This window comes from Stylophora pistillata, chromosome 7 (assembly GCF_964205215.1).
Source record: "Stylophora pistillata chromosome 7, jaStyPist1.2, whole genome shotgun sequence".
In the NCBI taxonomy this organism is placed as follows: domain Eukaryota; kingdom Metazoa; phylum Cnidaria; class Anthozoa; order Scleractinia; family Pocilloporidae; genus Stylophora; species Stylophora pistillata.
The window spans coordinates 4,989,706-5,014,418 of NC_142525.1; the positions used below are offsets into that span (position 1 = coordinate 4,989,706).

The following is a 24,713-nucleotide window of genomic DNA, read 5'->3' on the forward strand; positions in this document are numbered from 1 at the left end:
GTTAAGTAATGTTGCTATTTTATAATCGTCCTCCAGATCGTCTTTAAATGCGTTTGAACCGGCTTAAAATCACCGCGTACAAATCGAGTTCAAAATATCTTGGCTTACCTACATAATTGAAACTTCGATCGATTATGCTTGCATGCTTTAAATTACACTTGACGTACTCTGCCGCAACATCGAACTGTAATATGTTAATGGAATTTTATTTGTGGTTTTTGATATGCATAATATAATATATTCTTTCTTAACGAACGACTGAATCAACAAGTTGTACGTTGTTCAAATCAGCCGTAATTGTGTTTTCTGAATCGGAGACTCTCTACAACTATAGTTCTGACACCTTTCAATTGAAAACCTATTTCCCAATCAACTCCATCACATCAGTCAATCAAATCAAATTTCTCACACACATCTAGATCTAATTAAAATTTTTTTGTAACCCTTAAACTGCCACTCTCATTCGTGATTGACATGTAACTTTCTCTGTGTAATATCTATATTATCATCTAACAAATAGGTAATGAGAATACTCAAACTTATCAGGTGGAAGTTGTTATTCTGATCTAACACATAATTATTGTGACTAACAAGGAAAAATGTAGCAGTTAGAGAGGAGAATTAACAATTGGATTTGGGAGTTGATGTTTTAAAATTATCAAAACAATTATCTGACAAGGTTTGTAGAGTACACAGTCAATTTCCAAGATCTACCCTTAGAAGTTGATTTTCCTGATTTAATAACTTTTTTTAGCTTTAATTGGCAAATAAAGATTATTTTTACTTAAAAAATCTAAATTTGAACTATTTAGTGAATTGTTTATCATACAAAAAATTTGAATCATAAAGTGAATTGTTTATCATACAAACAATTGTCAAAAGCAAATGATGCAAAGCAGGAGTCAGAAATCATGAGTACAATTACAGATAGATTTAAAGGACACAAAAGCCTGTTACAAATTATTAAAAACCATAACAAAATTAGAGTAACAAAACACCCATCACCAATACATACAGAAATTTAGAGATAAAAAGATAAAAGTTTGTTTCTCCACTTTTTTTATTATGTATAAGAGAAGGTGGTTGAACCTTCAGACTTTAACTATCAAGATCTGATCGCTAATTGTCCCCTCTAGCTGCTGCACATTTCCTTGTAAATTAGTTACATTAATTTGGAGTTAAATCAAGATATCAATCTCTACCTGATAAGTTTGAGTATTCCCATCACCTGTCTGTTGGATTATGCATGGATATTATAGGGAAGAGTTACTTGTTAATCACTTCTTCGTGTTGAAGGGTTAATTTTTGTCATGTATGATCCTGTTTTGGTTGCAATTTGCCCGAATGATGTGTACAAATGCTTGTCAAAAGTAAATGATGTAAAACAGTAGTCATTTATGACAGTGGTTTTATTAAGGACTGGGCACCACATAAATTGACCGGTTGTTAGGATGGATTTTCCCACCTGGTTTAACGATTTGGAGAATAGTTTATCTTATAAAGAAGTTCAGTTCAAAAAATTTTGCCTGTCTGTGAAAACCAGTTGCCTTCCTGCTGAAAACATTAATGAATTACCCCTAGAAATGTAAATCACATGCATAGTCACAAATAGATTTGAAAAAAGTCAAAGTCCCGTGACAAGTTAATCAAAACTTTTACAAAAAATTAGAGAAACAAAACATTGAGCATTTGGGTAATCCTGAATCTTTGTCATGAGAAACCCTGTGTCTCTTGCAGTTAGTCTAAGCAATGTCTACAATACAGCCAGATGAAGAGGATGTCAGTGGCAGCAGTGCTGCTCCAAGTCCAGCTGTGAACAGCACACCATCTCCTTTAAAGACTAAGGTATATACTGAAGAATTAGAAAAAAAGAAAGGCTATTGTACACGTAACTATGAAATGTTAAAGTTAGTATGATCATGGCCCAATAAAAATACTTAGTTTTCACAGGTTATCTCATAGTGTAATATTTAGACTGTGAGGCTGTAAATTTTTAAGTATACTTTTTGTAACCCTTTACACCATTAGATCAGTTTGCATGTTCTCTTTACTCTTCTCTATACATTTCTTGTCACACCTACAAGGAGACTTTGTTTAACAGCCTCTTGAGTTTGTGATCATTTCCTAAATTCCCGCAAGCTGAATGTTTGATCAAAGGGCGATACTGTGGGGAAAAAATAATTAGATGCTACATCTTCTTAACCCTTTGGGACCTGAATTAATTTTTGAGTTTACACAAGTTTCTTAGTTGTAATTTTTAAAAAAAATCATAAAAAATTTAATAATAAAGATAAGTCCCTGAAACTTGGTCATAGTCTTGATTAATAAATGTACAATACAAATTCATACTTATTCGATGATTATGTTTGGTTTGACAGCTGTCAGATGACGTGAAATATGATCTCAACTGTCACAAAACAATGCTTGACTGACTTTGGAAGAAGCACAATTCTTTCTGATTTGAGAGAAAAATTCTGAAATGTTGCTTAAAATAAAGAGTAGTTTATACTGATGATTTTGACTCCTAACTTGGTGTTCTGGTTCATAATGGTTTCTTCTATATGTCGATTTTGTCACGGCATGTGTCACGTCACGCAATCACCTAAATTAATGTTCACTGAATAATAAAAAAAACTTTGTTTCTGAAAGTGTTTTCATGTCTTTAAAGCTAAAAAGTATCTAAAACTGAACTAACTTAATGCCTGTTCTTCACATTGTTGAAATTCAAGGCTGATGGAACACTCTGAAGCAAGGTGCCACACACAGGCCGACGTCACAATCCGGACAAAAGTAGCTGGTCTTCTTCACTATTCCCCGGTCATAGCACACTTTGCATCTTCTTTCCTTTCTCTTGCCACTTTCATTTAAGGGCAAGAAGTCTGGGAAGTGCCTCTCAATGTAGCGAGCAAGCTGGGGCCCTTCATCAGAAGGCCGTCCCCTCTTTCCACGTGAGCAGAAATTGCTAACAAGCTGCTTGGCAAGGTCAATTCGAAATTTCTTCAGGTTTCTTGACGCGCAATGTGGGGATTCCTGATACAGAACAAAACTGTTGAAAATTGCCCTGTCAATTAAATCATAGAAGATCCTACTCCACCATTTCTTCCCTGCAACAGGGATCGTGTAGTAGGACTTCATCTGATCATTTCTGTCGACACCCCCCATATGGGCATTGTAAGATGACACTGTTTCGGGGCAGGGAACCTGCTCAACAGTGCCATCTTTCTTCCTCCTGTTGACTGTTGGCAGGTCATCTGATGGAGCTTTTTGGTTTGTGCCTGCTGCATGCACAGCTTTCTTGTCCATCCATGTCAACGCCAGCATGGGACCTTTCATTCTCCAAATAATGTCCCCTCTTTGCATGCGTTTTATGGCAGCTTTGTCGAACAGTTCTCTTGGAAAGCCTTTGCGACCTGACCTCAGGGTACCACAGCAAAGAATCTTGTTCTGGTACAAATCTTCAATCAACTTTGCTGAGGTAAAGAAATTGTCACAGAATATAATGTACCAATTCCCTTTTATGTGCTGACACAAATTTGAAACTACAGTGTATCCAAGTCCATGTTCAACACCTTGACGTGACTTCCCAGTATATATAGAGAATTCGCACAGGTATCCATTAGAACTGTCAGCCCTGCACCACATTTTTATGCCTCTCTTTATGGGCTTCATTGGCATGTACTGTTTCAACGATGTTTGCCCCTTGTACTTGATCATGGCCTCATCTATTGCCTGCTCTCGATGAGGATTGTAATTCATTCTAAACTTTGTGTTCAGATTCTCCATAAAACTCCTCACCTTGAACAGCTTATCAAAGTTTTCATCGCCACGTTGGGGCATTTGTGAATTGTCACACAAATGAATATTGTAATATATGTCTAAAAATCTGTCCCTGGCCATGACTTTTGAGAAAGCTGGGACTCCTAATACCCAGTCAGTTGACCAGTAATCTCTCAAACTAGGTACCCGGTGAATACTCATGGCAATAAGAAGTCCAAGAAAAGCTTTCAGTTCCTCTAAAGAAACCTCTTTCCATGAATTTGGATCCTTTTGCCTCTGTGTCATTGTCTGGCGGGCATAGCGATTTGTTTCCCTTATGATAATTCCCAGAATGTGGTTATCAATAAACAGCTGGAAAAAATCAAGAACCAAACTACCTCTTGGTAGCGGATTCACTTGTCCTACAGGCTGAGTAAATCCTGGAATATCCACATCACTTGCTTCTCTGCTCCACTCGTACTCATTTACACATGAATTTCTTGGCCTACCTCTAGCAGCACTTGCTTCAGCAGCAGGTGATTCTCGAATGTCAACTGCAGCCAAAGTAACTTCTTCATTATCACCAATTTCCATGTCATGATCTGGAAAGAAATTGCCCTGATCGTCGTCGGATTCTTCATCTTCAAACCCTTCAATGTCTGAGTTCAAGCCATCATCGGGAATGTCGAAATTATCATCTAAATACTCCAATATTTCGTCCACAGTATACGTCCTTGAGTGTGACGCCATTTGCAGAAGCCCTTTAAATGTTCCTGCGAAATTTACTAGTCGAAAACTCGAGAAAAATTGACAAAATTCGGATGAAAATGAACAAGAAACGCTTCGAAACGAAAGATCCAAGATGGAGACTTGATTTTATAACCGTTTGAGGACTGGGAACTAAAAACAGAGTATCCACTGGGCAGAATTGTGGCGCGTGATTTGTATGGCCGATATATCGGCCATCCGGTCACAAAGGGTTAAAGAGCCAAAGGGTTAATAGCTAAGATAGAAATTATAATGGTTTCTAGGGTAGGGTTTTTCTAAAAACAGAATCAACATTATTTTTGTTTCTTCAGAAGGAAGAGTCACCAAGACGCAGTGGCAGGAAAGTCAGGCAGAGAATCTTATATGGTCATCAGTCTCAGCTCAGTGGAGCACAAGGCACACCACAGCAGCCGAGAGCCAAGAAGACAAAAGTGACACCAGAGAGTGGTTCAGATGACGAAGAAGAAGGAAATGAAGAAGCTGGGTACTTAACGGCACATTTTTTGAAATCATTTTAATTATATAACACACATGGCCAGAAAAGCAACTTTTGAGTTATAGGGTGTTTACTGGGAAGGAGGTCTATGGCACTGTATGGGAAAAAATGCACCAAAGGTCTTAAGTGATTGTGGGCCCTACTTGAGACCAAGAGTACTTTTTTTTTCTTACTGCAGACCGATCTGGATCGGTAAATAAGTTATTTTCTTTTTCCTGGCTGGTTTCCTCTTTCCACTTTGCAGAGATTGTTACAGAAAAAAATTTCAGACTGTGGTCTGTATTGTAAGAAGTTGGACCAGTTATGAGTGTGCCATTAGCCAGTCAGAACCAAGAATTTAAGATTCCAGCCCTATTGAGATGCTTCAGACAGGATTCGTACGCGTCATGAAAACCCTTGAATTTCAGGAGGCCGATTTCAAGGCCTTGAAAGTACTTGAATTTCGTTTAGGGTCCTTGAAAGTCCTTGATTTTTTATTGAACAACATCGAAAAATATCTGCTTTTGTTTTGCACCATCGGTAAACCCAAAACATAGATGTTAACAGAAACATTTTTCTTGGTTTTGAGGTAAAATTGTCATTAAAAAAAAGTCCTTGAAATTTCTAAGTAGGGTCCTGGAAAGTCCTTGAAAAGTCCTCAAATCTTTGGCCTCAAAAAGTGTACAAACCCTGTTCAGAAAAAAACTGATCTTAATTTTTTTTATCCATTGTGTCTTTCAGGGAACAGTCATCAGTAAATAAATCAAGTGACGACAGTGACTTGGAAACACCTGTTCAGGCGCCTACCACAGGACGAGGAAGAAAACGTGCGGCAGAAACTTCCAAAGCTACACCGGTACAGTTGACTGAGATGTTTTTTTCAGTTACTCAGATTATTTGTGGTTTTGTTTTTGTGTTTGTTTTAATCATTCTTGTGAATACCCAAAGGTGTAAATGGAGGTAATTTTATTTTTGTAGGTAGCAAAAAAAGCAAAATCAAAACAGCCCTCTGTTCGGAAGTCATCTCAGAGGAAATCAAGGAAATCTAAAGGCAATGCTGATGCTGAGACTGATGAGAACCAGGGGACATTGTTTGATATTGTGAAAGCTGGAAAAGGTGCTCTCAGGGTAAGAATTATGATTTATATGACTTCTAAACTTTTTTAAAACAATGTAGTTCCTTTTGGGTAGAAGGCACAATGGCCTCATGGTTAGAGTGTTAGACTCTGACCAAGTGGTCCAAGTTCAAGCCCTGATGGGGGACATCGTGTTGTGTTATTATGCAAGACACTTCACTCTCACAGTGCGTCTCTTCACCCACGTGTTTAAATTGGTACTGGTGAACTTAATGCTGGGAAGGGGGGTAACCTTGTGATGGACTGGCATCCCATCCAGGGGGGAGTAGAAATACTCCTAGTCACTTTACGCTAAGGAAACTGAGTTAAGGGCTGGCCTGATGGGTCACTCCGCCGGTAAACAGACTTTACTTTAGTTATTTTTAATACATTGGGTCTTTTAGAGTGTTGTCTGGCTAAGGTCTTATGTGTATCTATAGACCAGTGAAGAGGACTAACTAACCATGGGCTAGCCTGGTACATGGAGCTATTTGCAGGATCTTGAATTAGTGGGAAATAAAATTGTTGCTGTTGTTTTGGCTGTGATATATTGTAGGCTTTCATGGGAGAACAAAGCTAATCAGTACAGTGTCATTGTTGTGTCATTTTTAGAGTGTAAAACTGGTTAAAAAACTAAAGAACATTCTGATTTCTACTGATACAGAGATATGAGTAAAAGAAACCATTCAAAATCCCTTTCTGGACTGGCTCTCCAGAACTGTCAACCCCCTCCCAAAACATTTTCCAAGTGAACCTTCAGCAGTTTCTCATCTACGCTAGATGATTTGTTTAGGTAACTTTATTGTACATAAAATTCATAGGCTGTTGTGGATGACTGGATTGAGAGTTACACTGCAGACAAAGAAAACGGAATGGTTGATCTCATTCACTTTTTTGTCCAGTGTTGCGGCTGCAAAGGTTTGTCAAGATTACAATCAGTGGTTAAAGAGGTTTAACAAATTAAAGTCAAATTAAAGTTTGCAGAATTGTAATTTATGCAGTGTATTGTTGGGTGAAAGTTTATGAAGGAAGTCCTACAGTCCAGTATTAAAGAGTTCCTCATGTAGCTTTTTTTAGGGAAGGAAGGAGAAAGGGCTAATGCATATGATCAGAAACTTGTAGTGGTGGTCTTTTTACATTGTCAACTCATTTGATTAAAACCAAATTATTATCTTGTCATACCCTCCATTGACACAGCACCAGTCTGAGAGTTTTTTTTTTTTTTTTTTTGAAGAATTTATCCCCTTTATTCAAGTGATGAAGCTAGTTGTATGTACTTGGAAGAATCACCAGATACTGGAGATGCTTGTCTTTGAAATCTGAAGTGCGCAGTTCTTTCAATCTTCATTATAACAAAGCTTCACAAAAGACAAGAGTTAGCCATCTGTAGAACCCAACCTTTTGTAGAGTAGAGGAGTAGAGCCCTGAGAATTTTTTCTTTCTTTCTTTTTTTTTTTTTTTTTTTTCGCGGACAACTGAGTGGGAAAGGCTAGTCTAGTGTGCTTTCTGAGGTTGTCAATTAGATTACATGATCAAGGTTGTTGCAAAGGGCCGGCTGCAGGTGAAATTTTTGGCCGGCTATAGCTTGGTAAAGCACAACAGGCCCTAATGAGTTACACACTTACAATTGTTCACCACCTTTTTGGCCACCTCGCTTGAAATTTCAGCCAGCAGCATAATTTCTTAGCTTCAACCTAACATTATTTGTATCATGTTGCACACCTATTGGCTTGGGTCTGTAATTGGCAGAAGGATGATTGTACCTTTTCATGTATGTAGTCCCTCACATGTTTCCTAATTGGTGACTTTGGTTGTCAACATGTTCTTGTTGTAACTGTCTTTTCAGGAACTGTCACTCCTAAAATGTTGGAGGAGGAAGAAAGTGTCAATGCGATCCGTCAACTGACTGAGCAGTTTGACGAGGTTTGTTTAACTGCGTAGAATTTTGACCTCTGAACTCTGTCAACTCTATCAAACAGTGGAGCTATAATTGTTGTTTTTCCTCTTCGTTAGGCCAGCCATGAATACCCACTCATTATGACGGGCCCAGCGTACAAAAAATTCAGAGTAAGTATTGTGTAATTCATTTTTTTCCTTTATCTGACACAGAGCAGTATCTGAGCAATTGTACATGTACCCCTCCCCCCTTAACCCAACAATAGTCAGCTGCTAACAAGTTAGGGTTTAATGTTGAGGCATGGAGGGGTGGGTACACAATTGCTTAGACACCACTTTTCATCTGAGTGTACAGTAACTCACGTAGATCTTAACCAAGACTTTGTTTGTTTGTTTTGTTTTCATTTTTATAGACGAACTTTGTAGAGTTTGTAGATTCGTTGGTTCAGCAATGCCAACACAGTATAATCTATGATGAGTACATGTTGGATACTCTGGTTTCTTGGCTAATCAGATTGTCAGATTCACAAGTCCGGGCCTTTAGGCACACAAGCACTTTAGCCGGTGAGGACTCATTTTTAAGTCTTGTACTAATCTTTGGAGTTGTGATGATTTTCATTTTTGCCTGGTTTATTGTTTACAACATACATACATTTTTTTTCGAGAGGTAGACCAGCAGTGACTATACATGTAGTATACAATTAATGAAGTCTGTTTCATCAACTTAACTATTTTTACTGTACTTTACTTTTCATTGACTCCTTATTTACTTTCAGGAATGAAACTTGTTTCTGCCTTGATACAAGTAGCAAAGCGTGTTCATGTAGAACTGGATCACACCCAGGTATGACATACAGTGTTACTGTTCAAATAGATGTTATAAATGAGAAAAATTCAATTCCTGCCTCTTGCAGCCACAGTGTTAACATATTCTACAAATCATTGGCATCTTCATAAAATCTGCTATTAGGAATTTTTTGTTATTGGACAATTTCCAATTTCAAAAATGAGTGGAGGAGTGGGTCGAGTTCGCCGCGCAAGGTTGTCTGGGATCGTTACTCGGGATGCAATTCTTTGTTTACTACAGATTTGTGTCCAGAGTAACGATCCCAGACAAACTTTCGCGGCATACTCGACCCACTCCCCCACTCGTTTTTGAAATGGGGAATGTCTCTTTTGCTAAAATAGATCTCTTCAAATCACTTTTGTAGCGCCAGTTAGACAGTGAAAGTAGCAAAGTTTCTTCAAAGAAAGCCATGGAAAAAATTGAAATGTTGAACAACAGAAGACAAGAGGTAAGCAGAAATATCTTTCTTTACAGAGCCCTTTCACATGTATGCTATGTTTTGAAGGGTTTAAACAGGATTGCTATGCACACAATTACATGTAAATGTAGGCTAAATATAAGACTGTTTCTTATTTTCTTTCCTTATAGCTAAGACAGAATGTCAGTGACTTGGAAGACATGATGAATTTTGTGCACCAAGGAATGTTTGTTCACAGATACAGGTACATGTAACTACTGCATATGCTATAGGTATCTAGAGATTGAAATAAAGTGCAGGGGCCTCTTGAGTTGATGAAGAAGGTGGAACTCTATAAGTAATCTTTGCTGTTTTTTGTCTGTGTTATTTTAGAGTGTTCTCCTTAATTTGAAATTTAGGGTTTTGCTTCGAATTTTTAACCAGCCGAATGTAACATTTCTAGTCTTTTTGTTTTTTTTGTGACCAGCTGTTAGACTTATTTTCACTCTGTTTTATCAGACTTGCATTTAATTTCCATGTAATTTCAGGGATTCCAGACATGAAATCAGAGCTCTTTGCATTGCTGAAATGGGCCATTGGATGAAGGAATACAGGTGTGCATTTTACAAGTTTCACAGAAAGGAATTTTTCTACACAATAAAAAAAATTTTATTGACCATTATTGCTGTAACTGTAATTTCTGTTTTCTTTTTAGCTCCTACTTCCTGAGTGACAAGTTTCTGAAATACACTGTGTGGAGCTTACATGATAAGGTAAGTTAACAACTGCATCGCCAAGGCCCTGTTTACAAGCAGGTAGGGTAACCCTAGTGCTGGGGTTACCCTAGCAGGCGGGTCAAAAATAGCCCGGGTTTACAAGCAAAATTTCACACATAGGGTTACCCTACCACCCGGGACATCTTACCTATGCTTGGTAACCGCACACGTTGTTATCAATGTTCAAAGGCTCTGGAAACAAGTAAAAAGTTGTCCCGGGTAGGCGAGTTATCCCCACGAGAGCATTTACAAGACAGCTAGGGTAACCCTAGCTGCCTTGTAAACACATCAATGAAAAAAAGAAGAAATGTGGGAGCATTAGGGTAACCCTCCTACCAGGGTAACCCTAGCACTAGGGCTACTCTACCTGCTTGTAAACAGGGCCTAAGTGGAGGTTGAGTGCCTCAAACATCCTGGAGCCTCCACTGTTGGTGGCTAGCTCCTAGATGGAGACTTTTCCTATGGCTGGCAAATCATGGCAATGCAGTCATGAGCACCCATACAAAGAAGGGAGACAGGCATTCGTCACACTGAATAAACAGTGGAAAGAGGGAGGGAATCGGTGGGGAAAAACTCCCTGGGAATTCTGCAAGTACACGCTCAAAGCGCACGCAAGAACATCTCAAATGAAGAGCACGTGGAATTCCGATGCATGCGTATATCCAAAAAACCACTGACTACTTCCTCTTCTGCTTCAAAGGTACACCAATGCCAGAAGTAAATAAAAATGTGCCTTATTTTAACAATTGATTTGAATAGTATTATGCATTATATCTGGTAGATTGGAGAGGTGCGCCAGAAGGCCATCAATTCATTGAGAGGCCTTTACGAGGTTGACGACTTTCTTTCTCAACTGGAGCCCTTGACTGAGAGATTTAAGGTAAATTGCATAAATAACCATTTTCAGAATTACCAGAATTATTATATTCTTAATGATAAACAATGGGGATCAAAATGTGCCAATCCCGTTAGATTGCAGTGATACAAGTGGTAACATGTAAGCAGTCGACCCCATCAACCGATGAAGACTAGCAGTAAGCAGTTTGAAACACCACAATCCACTTCCCAAGTGACTTAAGTGTGAGACAAATGATTGAACAGTTACTGAACACCACAATGAGCAATAATCTCTTTCGAGATATTATATTCTTTAAAAAAACAAATGGACATGATGATATTAAGTCATTCCGTGAATATTGAAGTCATCAAAACAATGTGTTTTTTTATTTATATCCCAGGAAAGGCTTGTAGCCATGACCTTGGACAAAGAAAATGAAGTGGCTGTGGAGGCAGTCAAGCTGGTTAACCTTCTTCTTATGTAAGTTTTAAAAGTAAAAGTGTACATGGTAGGAAAATACTTTTACACTGCTTTGACAACCAGTATTTGTCACCTTGTTGTAGGAATGACAAACTGGAGGAGGAAGAATGTCAGCAGGTGGAGTTCCTTGTGTTCTGCACAAGTCGGAATGTGGCAAAGGCAGCAGGAGAATTTCTTAAAGATAGGCTGGTTTTGGCTGCTGATGAAGAAATGAAGAGAGCGAGCAAATCGAAAAGAGGTTAGCCTCACTCAAGTTCCTTTAAAAATGGAGATGTGGCTCTGCTCTGTAATGTAATGTAATGTAGTGATTTATTTAATGTCGAAAACGTGGGAAGTGCTTGTGTAATCTTCCAAGCCAGAGGCTCATGTTAAAAACGCTTCCGAGCCAGAGGCTCATGCTAAAAACGTCCTACGTGTAGCATGCAGGACCCTACATTTGTAAGGCCAGTGTTTTTTAGTCCCTGCTGGGGGTCACCGTGCAGTGATCTCCTGCAAGGCACTTTACTTTCAGGGAGGGCCTCTCAGCCCAATGAGTATAAATGGGTACTGGTGAACTATTAGGGAAACCAGACAAAATTTGGCGTAAGCTGGAATAGACTGGCATCTCATTCAGGGGTGGGGGAGGGAATAGCAATACTCTCACTTGTAGTAGCATGCTTCATGCTACTACAAGTGGAATAAAGCTACAGTGCCTTGTGGGCCACTTGGGTCCAGTGCAGACTTAGCCTTTTACACCCTAATATCAGCATGCATTTTCTCTACACTGTTCTCCATGCATTTCCTATGGTGTTGACAAGGAGAATTTACTGAACAATCAAGAGCTTTTTCAGTTGTTGATCATTTCTATTATTCTTGTAACCTTGATGTGTGATTGAAGACTTATTTGTACTTGCCTTTAGCTAACAATAATTTATACCAGTTAATTTCCTTTTTAAATTAATTTGTATTTTTAATTGATTTGTATCTTTTTTAATCATATAGTAGATATTGTAAAGCGCTATGAAGTAGTTGACTTAGCGCTATATAAATGCTTATTATTATTATTATTATTATTATTATTATTATTATTTAGGGGTGATATTGTAAGGAGAAATTAGATGCTGGTCACTTTCAGGGGTTAAAGGGTTCCCGTTGCACATTTGTTTGATAAATTATGTATGTCACCATATTGTTGGCTTATGTACTCAAAAAGATTTTGATGTTAAAGTAGGATTTAATGACATAGATTACCTTAAAACCTATTGACATCAACGGGCTTAAAGTCATTTGATTGGCAATGATTCTTGTGGTCAACCGTGGAAGTCCAAATGTGTGTATGGCACTTCAATGTGAACATAAAAAGCACTACAGGTGTGTCATTCCCGACTCCCTTGGGAGGTTCCATTAGTCACATGACACCTTTAAGCTTGAATTGCTATGTGCTCGGGTGAGCGAGTGTTTTCAGTTTTTATATAGGAGAGAGTTTGAGAGAAGTTATTGTGTCTTTCTTTGGCTAAAAGTGAACGGTTCAGTGAGTTGATATTTGGTTTTTTGTTGTTCGGGAAGGTATTTGGAGCTTAATGCCTTCTTTTTTTCATAATTTTCAGAAAACCTCTCACTTATATTCATTGACCAAGGCCGTGCGGTCAATGTACGAGTTTTCGATGTTCATTTAAATTTGCGAATAAACATTACTACGGTATTGACAAGGTGTTACAAGTGAAAGCTGTCAAGGATGCTAGACTGGCCTTTTTGTTACTCAGTCTGTAGATTTTTGCAGGCACTTTGAATCAAAAGTGTTATTTTCTTTTTATTATTTTTTTTTAGGGAAAAAAGCAGAACAGGAGATCAAACTTGTACAGTTGAAAAAACTGATTGAGTTTTTTATTGTTAGCGAGGTAAATTTGATATGACCTTATGATCACATTTGTTGATATTAAGAATAAAATTTAGATCATTTACCCAGTTAACTTTGGTAGATAAAGTTGCTTTATGTAAATGAAAGCCATCCTTTTGGCAAAATTAATCTATTTATTTCTTTAAAATATCTGACACATTTCATGTTTTTCTAGGTCCACAACCACGCCGCATACCTTGTAGACAGTTTATGGGAAAGTATGGACTTGCTGAAGGTAAAAATAAATGCTGTTTGTATTAAGACTGCAAATGTCTGACCAGGTTAACAAAAGGGGGTGATTAACTTAGACAATGCATTTGGATCATGTGATTTAAAAGGGGAGCATTGGATTTTCCTCAGCATTTCTGTAAGGATACAGCTTCTCTTTGGGAACATGTACTATGTAACTTTGCTTTCATGAAAATTTTTCAGAATTGGGTCTCTGAGAATTTTTTTGTCTCTGGGCCTCCAGTATGTTTTCTTAGACCACGGCTTTAGTGCAATACAGCGTTTTTGCATGTAAAATAGGGAAGAATATGGAGTGTTACTCAATGAAGTGTCTGCTGTCTTGTGCATTTTAGGACTGGAAGTTGATGACTGATATTCTTTTGGATAAGAGTGACAAGCAAGGTAGGTTGCCATAGCAACAAATCGTTGTTTACAATTTGGGTAAACCCTTATAATATGCCTGAAGAGATCTCTCTTGAATATCCAGTACATGGGAACTGGTCAGCAGATGAAGTTATAACTATATGTACACTTACGTAAAGTGTAGTCGTAACAGTCAACCGTTTTTGGTCAGGAATCAAGTTGTTATGATAAACTTCTGCTTCTCTGGAGATTGAGAGAAATTCAGTATACAGTGAGCAATGAAATGAGTGATGATATAGTTCACTCCGATTTTGTAACCTCAGGTTTGAACGACAGTGAAGAAATGGCATTGATTGACATCATGGTCTGCGCCTGTAAACAAGCCTCCACCCGCCAGGGCCCACCTGGAAGAGCAGTTCGTAAAGTGAAAGAAAACAAGTCTACTGTAAATGAAAAAAAGGACCTGAGTGCGCATTTTATGCAGACTCTACCAGGCTTGTTAAATAAGGTATGAAAAGGACTGCCCCTTTAATGTAAAACTACAGTACCAGCTGCAGGAGTATCGGTATTCCATGCGTGTTTCATGCGTGTAAATCCGCCATATTGCGCTCAATTTACACGCAAATTACGCGCACATCACGCACGAGTAAAAAGTGCACAAAAATGCGCGTGAAATTTTACACGCAGAGTGTCATGTAACAGAGGACAGAGTATTTGCTGTTGTACATCACTTACCGAGCGGCCTTTTCTCCCAGAATAAATGTTGCATGTCTAACAGCGCTACTAGTTTTCGAGGATTTTATACAGTTTCAACTTTGCTTTTCAAAATTTTGGCGAAAAGTGTCTAGTTTGGTTGAATATTTCAAATATTTGGTTTGAATGACTGTTTTTGCTCGCATACTTGTAGTTTAGGTTGTCATTTGGAGCCGGCAGGCAGCTGAATCTTGATCATGCTTCTTGCTTTGTTTCAGTTTGGAACAGATATTGAAAACGTCACAAACCTAGTATCACTTCCCCAGTACTTTGACCTTGAGGAATATGGACAGCGGAGACTGGGAAAGGTTTGCAGATACTCCAGCCTGTATTCTGGGTCTTCTGTTTGTGAATAGTATTGTGACCTTTTTTTTTTTTCGTTATTTCCAGTATTTGAATGAACTTCTGAAACAACTCTCTGAAATTGTGGAGAAACACTCCAATGTGGATGTAAGTACTTTGTAAAATTGTGAAGAAAACCTACTGACAATGTGTGATATACATCGGTAACTTACACACTGAATTTCAGTCCATAAAGGTACAAAAAAAATCAACTTGGCTTATATCTGTACTTGACTCCCTCCCAGAGGTTTCAAAAACTTTTTCTTTAAGCGACTATCAATGATGTAATAACAGCTGGCTGTAAGATGAAACCCAAACACGAAAAAGTGCTCGCAGGCTTTAATCATTCAAATTCCTGCCTTCTTATCAAAAATGCTTCAATATTGTTTTCGTCTTGTGCAGGTTTTGGATGAATGTGGAAAGAGCTTTAGAACACTCACGGACAATGACTTCACTTTGGCCTCTTCAGCTGTAAGTCGATAGGTGCCCTGTTCTCAAGGATTTGTGTGTTACATTTGTGCAGTATCTTCTTCCATTTTGTATTGTCTATTAACATTTGGTTGTCTTTTAAGTTCCTCATACAGAAATAACTTAATCTTGATTTTCTTACCCACCAGGATGTGGCCAAAAGTAAGCTGATTGATTCATTTGTGGCAAAGTTTAAAGAAAATGTGAAGAGTGGCCTTGACGCAGTTAGTATTCTTCTTTTGTTTATTTATTTTTTTTTTTTTGCATAATCAGGGCTGGACACTAACGGTAGCCCACTAGCCACAGACTAGTAGAAATTCAGTTTTAGTTAGTGGTTTTCGATTTCCACTAGCCAGTTTGGCCAGTAAACAAACTGAAATTGTCGTAACATCTAAGCTGTAACTAGCCACTTGGCTAGTAAGTTGAAAAGTTAGTGTCGAGCCCTGATAATGTTATCCTGATTGAAATAGAAATCCATAAAATCCTTACTTTCCTAACATCTTATGACTTTCATATATTTAGTAGATAAAATAATTATTACACCTTATCACAACGGTAACTCTTAGAAATGATTAACATGAAATTCCTCCCAATTTCAAACATTTTTCCAGGGAGAGGTGATGAATTTAGATAAATTTGTGAATTAGGTTGGATACGTGTCTGTCATTCGATATTAGGGACCTTAAGCAGTCAGAACGGCAACGCCAAGGAAGACTTCGATTAAAAATTGAATTTCTACTCTTAGTTAGAATTTTAAAAATGGCTGCATGAGCTTACTGTCTCATACGACGCCACAGCTCAACTTCAGCATGACGTATAAAAGCAGCGTTGAGTTCCAAATGGAAATTAAAATAATTTGCCGTCGCGGTTTCGGTTCGCAGACGACTCAAATTTTGGCGATTTCACGTTGTTGTTTTGCATAGGACAGCTAAGAAATGTACAAAGTTTCAAAAGGCACGTGCTGAGCTATTGTTCTGCCAATTAGATCTCTTGTTTTTCCACGTCCTCGTTGCCGTCGCCGTTGTGGTTGCTTAAGGTCCCTATTACGTTAGTGGTCTTCAGTACAAGCAGATGGAGGCTGTATATGAGGAAGAATTACATGTATGAGTTTTAGTTGTCTTGTTTTTTTATTGTTATGGTTTTGTTTTGTCTTTTAGGATGAAGCAGACGAAGACAATCAAGAGAGATTTGCTCTCCATGTCAATCTTGCACGAATCGCATCTTTCTTCAAGTACGTTCACCTGTATTTTATTAATAAGAAAACATTATCAGTTTTGGTGCAGTTAATTGAAAAATTGTAGCGCACGTACTGAGAGAGCTATAAATGCATTGTAAGTATTTGATTGCTATTGCAGATCTCACAATCTCAATAAATGGGACCTTTACGATGATTTGTCGTACATTATTGACTATTCTGCCAAGCACACTGTACCAGATGAGGTGGGCAAGTCGTCTTTGTTACAGAAAATGTTGTTGTTCATTGTGGTTTTATAGATAACTGAATGTTTAACCGTTTGTCTCAAGGTAGAAGAGTCAGGCTATTCAATCGTGTATTGATGGCGACGTTTTAACTGCTACAGCTGTATACTGCTAGTCTTCGTCAGGCGACAAGGTCTAAAGCTTACGTGTTGCTATTTATAGCACCTGAGTTTGGTGTTATTGGTGTGTGTTGGCGCCCTGTTATTGGCATGTGTTGGCGCGCTCTCATTGCTGTGTGTTGGCGCGCTGTCATTAATGTGTGTTGTCACAACTTGTTTCTTAGTTGCGTTTCATTGCTGCCTTTTCTGTTTTGTTGTAGGTGTTTTTCGTTATTTTGTCGTTGGAATTTACATCTTTTTTGTCCTAAAACCTATAATACTGTATTTAATTTTTGCATTAACAGATTTTTATAACCTAACAATAACTGTTAAACGCGGATTTTTTTTTGTGTTTTTGTTTTCGATATAACAGATATTGGAGCTGACCTTCTCAAGCATGCAAATGTTACTCGTTTGGAGTCTTACGGAGATAGATATTAACGAACCGGATAAGGTTAGATTTTAGATATTCTTTTTTCTTTTATCTCAATCTTGTGACAGCAACAACCTAGGTTCAAGCGGGGTATTCTCCCCTCCCTTCCCCCATTCCTTCAAAACCGTCTCAACGAAACATTCCTACGTGTGTTTTCTTTCTCAGCATGAGATGCGCACCCTGAAAAAGAGAGTGAATCAGTTTATGTCACACTGCGATGAGCTCATACAGTTCAGTACAGATTCTGTTCAGAGAGTGGTAAGTCAATAAATACCTGCTGTTCAATACAGTGAACCGATGAACTCTTTCGCTCTCGAGATCTCATTAGTAATTCTCCGTACTGTCTGTCATACAATTCTTATGATGTTACTTTGGAGAATTTGTTATCTGATCAACTAATAATTAACTAGTTGATATTTTTGTTTATTCTCTTCACTTGTCGTCTTGATATTGTTGTGGAGAAATTCTGTTTTGGTCACTCGCGGGAGTGAACTGATTAACAGCATGTTATATTGTATACTATTTTTTTTTTTTTTTTTATCAAATAAGTCGGTGATGACGTTTCGAACGCTAACCCTCCGTCATTGGCTCTTGCAAAAAGCTAACGCTCGAAACATCTGCTTTACAAACTCTTCACGGGGACCAATTTACATTACCAATTCAGGTTTTACAACCAAATTATCTTGTAGTGCACAGACATAGCACCACAGTTTCTTTAGAAACTTACCCCTTTCGTGATTTCTGATCTCCGATCCGTTGTTATTAAACCCATCTTCTCAAATATTTGATTTTATGGAAGAATTTATCTTAAAATGTTTTTTAACTTGTGTCTTTCTTTTTCGTCTTCAAGGCATTTTGCTGTATCTGTGACTTGCTGATCATTTTTGCTAAGCAATTAAAGAACAGAGGTATTTTGTGACTGCTTTGATTGCATCACTTTGTTGCTGGTGCTATTTAGACAGACCCTGAACGTGTTTTTTTTTTTTTTTTTCTACGATCGCAATGCCATGTTCCAGCCCCCACTCTGGCGCCTTTGGTATACGAAGCTGATCACACCACCCAAGTGAGGCTTAGAGATTACGTCATCAGTCACGTGTTCATTGACTTGGACGAGGACGAAACAGAGGATGAAGATGGTTAGAAAACATGAGCATGTTATCATGGTTGAACCAAAACATGTTAAATGCTACGAGTCTTTAGGGCCACTTAGGGTTACTTATGAGTTTGAAAGTAGAAGGGAAATAAGAAATGGTAAGCTTCCAGGTTTTTGCGTCCGACGCTACGTCGTTTTGTTAGATTTACACGCACGACTAGAAACTTCAGTTTAAATGCTGGAAGCGTTCCACAATGTATGCACAGAGCTTCGAGCAAATTCTTAACGTAGAATCGATTCACACATCTAAACCGATCATTGGTAATGTTGCATTCAATTTCTCTGAAAAAAAGGGGAATGCTGCCGTACAATTTTTTCGATGGTCTTTTAATAAATGTACAGTTTACTATCAACAATCACAGCAAAATCAGATAAAATAGCAGACTAGCTGGCGATTTTGGCCGGCTAACAGCTTTTATTGAGGGCTCTGCACCCACTCTGTTGCAGCTTATCCCAGGTTTCCGTGACGCGTTTTTTCTCACATCCTTTTTTTTTTTTTTTGATAGAGGACCAGACAGACAGCAGTGCTTTGGAGTTGAGCAAAAAACGGACAGTTCTGGCAGGATTCTGTAAACTCGTCGCATATAATGTGATTGATATGAAGCTGGTTTCTCCGATTTTCGCATTCCTTATCAGGGTATGAAAACGTGAATAGCATATGATATCATTGGAGGAACACATTTCTCCTTAAGACGATCTTTACGCTTAAAATCTTTCACTTAAAATGACCAGGCTTAAAATTTACCATCTTTGTTTTCATAATCACTGCGCAAAAGCGACACACATCGACATGTTATTCTAGCCTTATGCAGGAGGTTTGTCACCATGAGTCTAGTTAACGGGCCTAACCTACCACGAGTCTCACTGGAAGGTCTAAGGTTTGACTCCTATTTGGAGCACATATGATGCACGATCCTCGCAGTAGAGAGCGCTATTTATGCAATAGCGAAAATCAGACCTAAAAAAAAAAAGTCTGATTTTCGCTATTGCATAAATAGCGCTCTCTACTGCGAGGATCGTGCATCATACGTATCTATAACCACAGTTCATAATATATGAACTTCATATATTCATTGTAATTGGGAGCGCAGTTTTACCGATTATCCCTTTTTAATTCACTGAACAACATCATCGCTCACTGAACTTTACCCTACTCACAAAGAGTTAAGCAAGCTCTTAGTGTCCTAATGTAGCCTTTTTTTCTCTCTCAAAAGGCGCACAGCACTATATCACTGCTAAAATTAAAAATTATCTGTAAAAAATAAACAGCACAGCGCGGGACCGGATATTCGGAAGGTTGTGTCATTACCTACAGCTTCAAACAAACCCACTGAATGTTATCTCTCGTGCACAGGCGTACAGTAACTATGGTGATATCATACGTCATACTATGACAAAATGCCGAGATATCAGTAATTCAGCCTTTGCCAAAGCCTTGCTTCTGAGTCTTCAACAAGAGTTTGAAAAATTTAAAGACGACAACGACGGAACTGCAGAGACGAACTCAAAGGAATTTTCTGGAGTCAAGGTAATATTTAAAAAGCTTGGCAGAAATTTCAGAACTACTTTATTTTCACCACAGTCCATAGAATATTCTGTAGACATTTAACGCTATGAAGGTTGAAAATAGTAGTCACCAAAACGTAAATTATAGACATTGCTCGACACTAACTTTTCAGCTTACTAGCCAAGTGGCTAGTGACATCTTAGATGCTTTTTAGATGTTACGACAATTTCAGTCTGTTTACTAGCTAAACTGGCCAGTGGAAATTGAAAACCACTTGCCAAAACTGAATTTCTACTGGTTTGTGGCTAGTGGGCTACCGTTTAGTGTCGAGCCCTGTATAGAAGAATTTATACCAGCATCTAAATATGCGACGTTCGAGCCAAATCTTTAAGTTAAAGGGTGTATGTGGTTTAATCCTTTTCACCATAACATCATTACTGTTCTGTTTACAATTCTGCGTATACGTCTTGACAAGGAGAATTTGTGTAACAGTGAAGAGCTGCTTTAGTTGGTGATCATTTTCTTTATTCTCATGATCTTTATGTATAATTCAGGGGTGATATTGTAAGGAGAACTTAGATGCTAGTCACTGCAAGGGTCAAACGGTTAACGTAATGGTTTGATTCATGCGTTTTTTTGTTACGCGGTTCCATATTCATTTACTAAATAATTTCGTGTATCCCTTCTGCAGGAACTCGCCCGCAGATTTGCGCTCTCAGTCGGCGTAGACACAACGAAGCCTCAGTCTCGGGAATGTGTTGTAACTTTACACAGGTTTGTTACCTCAAAATATTAATTTGTTACAGCTGTGCTATAATTTTATTCCAATGTCTCTGTTTGTGAGGGAGACGCGAATGTTCAACGGTCAACGCTCTGGACTCTAGAGGTCTGGGTTCGAGGCGTGGTGGTGTCAATGTGTTGTGTTCTTGGACAAGACGCTTAACTCTCACGGCGCCGCTCTCCACCCAGGGGTAAAAGCCGCTCTCCACCCAGGGGTAAAAGACGCTCTCCACCCAGGGGTAAAAGACGTTCTCCACCCAGGGGTAAAAGCCGCTCTCCACCCAGGGGTAAAAGCCGCTCTCCACCCAGGGGTAAAAGACGTTCTCCACCCAGGGGTAAAAGACGTTCTCCACCCAGGGGTAAAAGCCGTTCTCCTCCCAGGGGTAAAAGCCGCTCTCCACCCAGGGGTAAAAGCCGCTCTCCACCCAGGGGTAAAAGCCGCTCTCCACCCAGGGGTAAAAGCCGCTCTCCACCCAGCGGTAAAAGCCGCTCTCCACCCAGGGGTAAAAGACTTTGATGGCAAAAACTGTGCAAAGAAAATTACGAAATAAGTTTTGTTGTTGTCGTATAACGTATGCGACCTGGTGACTCTCTTTGTCCAGTAATCTTGTCAGCTATCATTAGTCATTGTATAGTTATATAGTTCAGTAGCAGTGCCTTTTAGAGAACTGTGAAATGAAGGAAGGCTGATAGTATCTAAAGAAACTGTTTGCGGCTGCGTCGGTGGGGGTAACGAAATAATTTGAATATATCAACAAAGTTGAAATGGTAAATTGGCCACCGTTACGGTTATAAAAGCTGACGTTTCGAGCGTTAGCCCTTCGTCGGAGCGAATAGAAGAATTGTGGGTTGTGTGTGCTTTTAAAGGCAGAAAAAGGAGCTACGTGATTGGTGGGAACATGGCAACGAGAAGAACACGAATAAATTAGTGGAATGAAAAGCGTTCGTTGATCCCTGTGGGGTTTAGACTGCCGATTTGAAAGATGAGCTTTTGTTCAAGAGTTTTCCGGCTTTCCGTGCTACCTAAGTGTAAGGAAAGACCGCAGATTGCCATGTGTTGCTTAGAATGGTTAGGTAAATTAAAATGTCTAGCGACTGGTTTCGATGTGTCCTTGTCATTCCTCTCCACGTCGCGAAGGTGTTCTCGGAATCGGTCACCTAGTCTTCTGCTTGTTTCGCCGATGTATATCTATTTGCAATAAGTGCAAGTTATGCGATAGATTACATTGGCGGAGGTGCACTTGAAGTGATCGGTGATGTTAATGGATCGTTTTGGTCCCGATATTTTCTCAGAGTTGTGAATGAAGAGACACGTTTTGTATCGTGCACGAGCGCATTTAAAAGTGCCTGGTTGGTCATTAGTCTGAAAAGAACTTCTCACCAAAAAATTGCCTATGTTTTCGTCGCATTTGAATGAAATGAGCGGAGGCTGCGAAAGGATAGTGCTCGTCTGTTAGGAAGGATATTGAGATTGATTTATATTTAGAACCGTTCCGAAGGATCTTGAGATTTAGTTCAGCGCCGCTCTGGCGCCGTTCTGAAGGGTCTCGATACAAGTTTGGAGTTTATTTTCGGTGTTTCGTTCCATCAACCGGGTATTGGCGAACGGTCCAGGAAAGTTGACGAAATGCTAGGGGGTAACTGCCATGGACTGGCATCTCATCCAGATGGGGGGGGGGGCAGTAATACTCCAAGTCGCTTAATGCTGTGGAAACTGGCTAAAGCTCCTGCTGTGTGGGCCCTTGGCGAGGGAGCAGATTTTCATGTCACTGTTTGGCTGATTTCTTTTTCTGTAGGGAAGGTATTAAATACAGTCTGAGAAATGGAGATGTACAGAGGGGTGAAGATGAACCACCAAACAATCTTCAATTTTTGGACGTGTTGAACGAATTTACGTTCAAGTTAATCGCTCAGGATAAGGCAGGGAAAGGTGGCGTGTAAGTGAAATGATATATCCACAGATAGGGATTATGGGGTGGAGGCGATTTAGAAATTACCAGTTAAGTGTACAAAGTAATCAAGTATTACTATGGCTTTGCTTTACTTTGCTTTGTGATTGGTCCAGAAAACTCGCACCACCCTCTCAACCAATCAGATACAAGATTAACATCAATCGCAACTTGGCCACCCGTGTTTTCGTGCGCTTTTGGCGGTTTGTTTGATTTTACTTTGAGTTCTCATTGGCCTTTAAGGGTATTTTTCTCTTTTCTGATGGCCATTGTAATTACTTTGGTTTTGGTTTTAGGTTTTAGGGCACGTAATAGAAAAGCGCTCCATTATGAAAAAAAAAAAAAAAGAAAAAAGAATTTAACGGTCGGATAAACTGGAACACAGTGAAATCATTGTAAATCAATAAAAAAGGAGATTAATAATCGCGTGAACCTTCCTTGCCTTTTGTTGCTCTTGTCATGGAGTAATCTAGAAAAATTAAAGATGAAAGTATTCTTACAGCATTTAGGTTCATGTTAAAACTTGATTGTAAACTGTTATTCACTTGCAGTTTATCATTTTTGGATGAAAATGCCAAAGGGATGATTCACAAAAAGGGAGGTCAGTGGGGTCCTTTGATATCTTACAGGAATGGCCTGACCGGACAGGACGAGGAGGAAGAAGGTATGGAATTAGAGGGAGCCCGTTATATGATCAATTGTGAAAATTATACTCACTGAGAAAGGTTCTTTCGATGATACCTTGCTGGTCTGTGGGAGAGATACAAAAATACTCAAGGCCGAGGAAAAGCTAGGAAATCTTGAAACCATAAGTAAGATGAGTAATGACAATTTGCTGAAGTCGTACTCTTTGAGTCTCGAACACGTGGATGTGTCAAGAGATTCGCGTTTACGTGAAAAAAGGTTCAATTTTATCAAGCTTTCAAACAAGCTCTACTTGTCAAGCGGCGGGTGAAGTTTGCTGCAAGAAGTTCAAGAAAAATAAAATTTCCTCTAGTTTATTATGTTCTCCACTGTTAAGAGGTGTTGTAGTTTCGTGTTTGAGTGGACTGAAAAGCTGACTGACGTAGTAGGAATATAGTAACACCTAGACGTAGACTGGTAATGATAAACTTCCCCCGGCATTTTAAACTTGATAAGCGTCTTATGCGAATCTCCCCTTGTGTTTAAAGGACAGCCAAAAGGAAGTCGCGCAAAAAGAAAACTACCCATGGAAGGTAAGTTTTGCTCCGTAATATGTCACTCCAGTCTTCAAACGGCTGGTGCCAGATGTTTGCCGTAACCTTTCCTTTTTGTTTTACCTTCAGGGGACGAGAGTAAAGAGGAAGAAGGGATATCCAAACAAAATAAAACAAAGGCAAAACAACAGAAGCCGAAAGCTCCTCGTGGACGGCCTCAGAAGTCGACCACCTCAACAGCACAACAGACCGTACTCTCCACGGCAAAACCTGTTAGACCTGTCACACCAGTTGTGGAAGAGCCTGAAGCTGGTGATGACAGCAATGAGGATGATGACACTATGTCATCCGGATCAGAAGAATGGTCACAGGAAGACCAGGCTCCATTGTCTTCTATGAAGAAACCAAACCAAACGACCGATAAAATTGAGGATAACACAGAGGAAGCGTCAACGGCTGAGAAACAAGGAGCGGTGAAAAGGAAGCGAGAGGAGACATCACAGTCTGACGAAGACGAAGACGAAGACGAAGAACAAGACCTCGATGACCAAGATTTTGAAAGGTATATTTGCTGAAAAAGGTCACGCGTTATTTGTGTTCTTCCTTCCTTGAGGTAACCGGTAAAATTTAACGCCTGTAGTAGCTTCTATTACCGCCTAACATTGCTTGGAAGTCCTGAAAATTCAACAGTTGAAAGGATGGTTCTACCGGTTTGAAAATATTTTTAGTATTTACCTCTCTTCGTTAAAACGAGGGAG

At 39.1% G+C, this 24,713-nt stretch overlaps 1 protein-coding gene across 2 annotated transcripts in view; it reads left to right on the plus strand.

The window, feature by feature from the left end:
• The window catches only part of LOC111342631 (cohesin subunit SA-2), a 29,207-nt gene that overhangs the window by 324 nt on the left and 4,170 nt on the right, over positions 1-24,713 (plus strand). The window contains exons 2-38 of one of the 2 annotated variants that reach the window (XM_088727013.1): positions 1,738-1,845; positions 4,836-5,008; positions 5,741-5,855; positions 5,978-6,127; positions 6,936-7,032; positions 7,961-8,037; positions 8,128-8,181; positions 8,424-8,574; positions 8,787-8,854; positions 9,222-9,305; positions 9,446-9,519; positions 9,803-9,868; positions 9,970-10,027; positions 10,812-10,910; positions 11,269-11,348; positions 11,432-11,586; positions 13,155-13,225; positions 13,400-13,459; positions 13,806-13,854; positions 14,139-14,323; positions 14,787-14,876; positions 14,959-15,018; positions 15,313-15,381; positions 15,528-15,602; positions 16,536-16,609; positions 16,734-16,818; positions 17,329-17,409; positions 17,554-17,646; positions 18,239-18,296; positions 18,405-18,524; positions 19,048-19,178; positions 19,896-20,069; positions 20,740-20,822; positions 22,625-22,765; positions 23,329-23,441; positions 23,950-23,994; positions 24,085-24,517. In XM_088727013.1, coding sequence (XP_088583139.1) covers positions 1,750-1,845; positions 4,836-5,008; positions 5,741-5,855; positions 5,978-6,127; positions 6,936-7,032; positions 7,961-8,037; positions 8,128-8,181; positions 8,424-8,574; positions 8,787-8,854; positions 9,222-9,305; positions 9,446-9,519; positions 9,803-9,868; positions 9,970-10,027; positions 10,812-10,910; positions 11,269-11,348; positions 11,432-11,586; positions 13,155-13,225; positions 13,400-13,459; positions 13,806-13,854; positions 14,139-14,323; positions 14,787-14,876; positions 14,959-15,018; positions 15,313-15,381; positions 15,528-15,602; positions 16,536-16,609; positions 16,734-16,818; positions 17,329-17,409; positions 17,554-17,646; positions 18,239-18,296; positions 18,405-18,524; positions 19,048-19,178; positions 19,896-20,069; positions 20,740-20,822; positions 22,625-22,765; positions 23,329-23,441; positions 23,950-23,994; positions 24,085-24,517 — 3,887 coding nt within the window. In that variant the 5' untranslated portion in view covers positions 1,738-1,749. The remainder of the gene's footprint in view (positions 1-1,737; positions 1,846-4,835; positions 5,009-5,740; positions 5,856-5,977; positions 6,128-6,935; positions 7,033-7,960; positions 8,038-8,127; positions 8,182-8,423; positions 8,575-8,786; positions 8,855-9,221; positions 9,306-9,445; positions 9,520-9,802; positions 9,869-9,969; positions 10,028-10,811; positions 10,911-11,268; positions 11,349-11,431; positions 11,587-13,154; positions 13,226-13,399; positions 13,460-13,805; positions 13,855-14,138; positions 14,324-14,786; positions 14,877-14,958; positions 15,019-15,312; positions 15,382-15,527; positions 15,603-16,535; positions 16,610-16,733; positions 16,819-17,328; positions 17,410-17,553; positions 17,647-18,238; positions 18,297-18,404; positions 18,525-19,047; positions 19,179-19,895; positions 20,070-20,739; positions 20,823-22,624; positions 22,766-23,328; positions 23,442-23,949; positions 23,995-24,084; positions 24,518-24,713) is intronic. The other variant, XM_088727014.1, reaches the window with a different exon arrangement.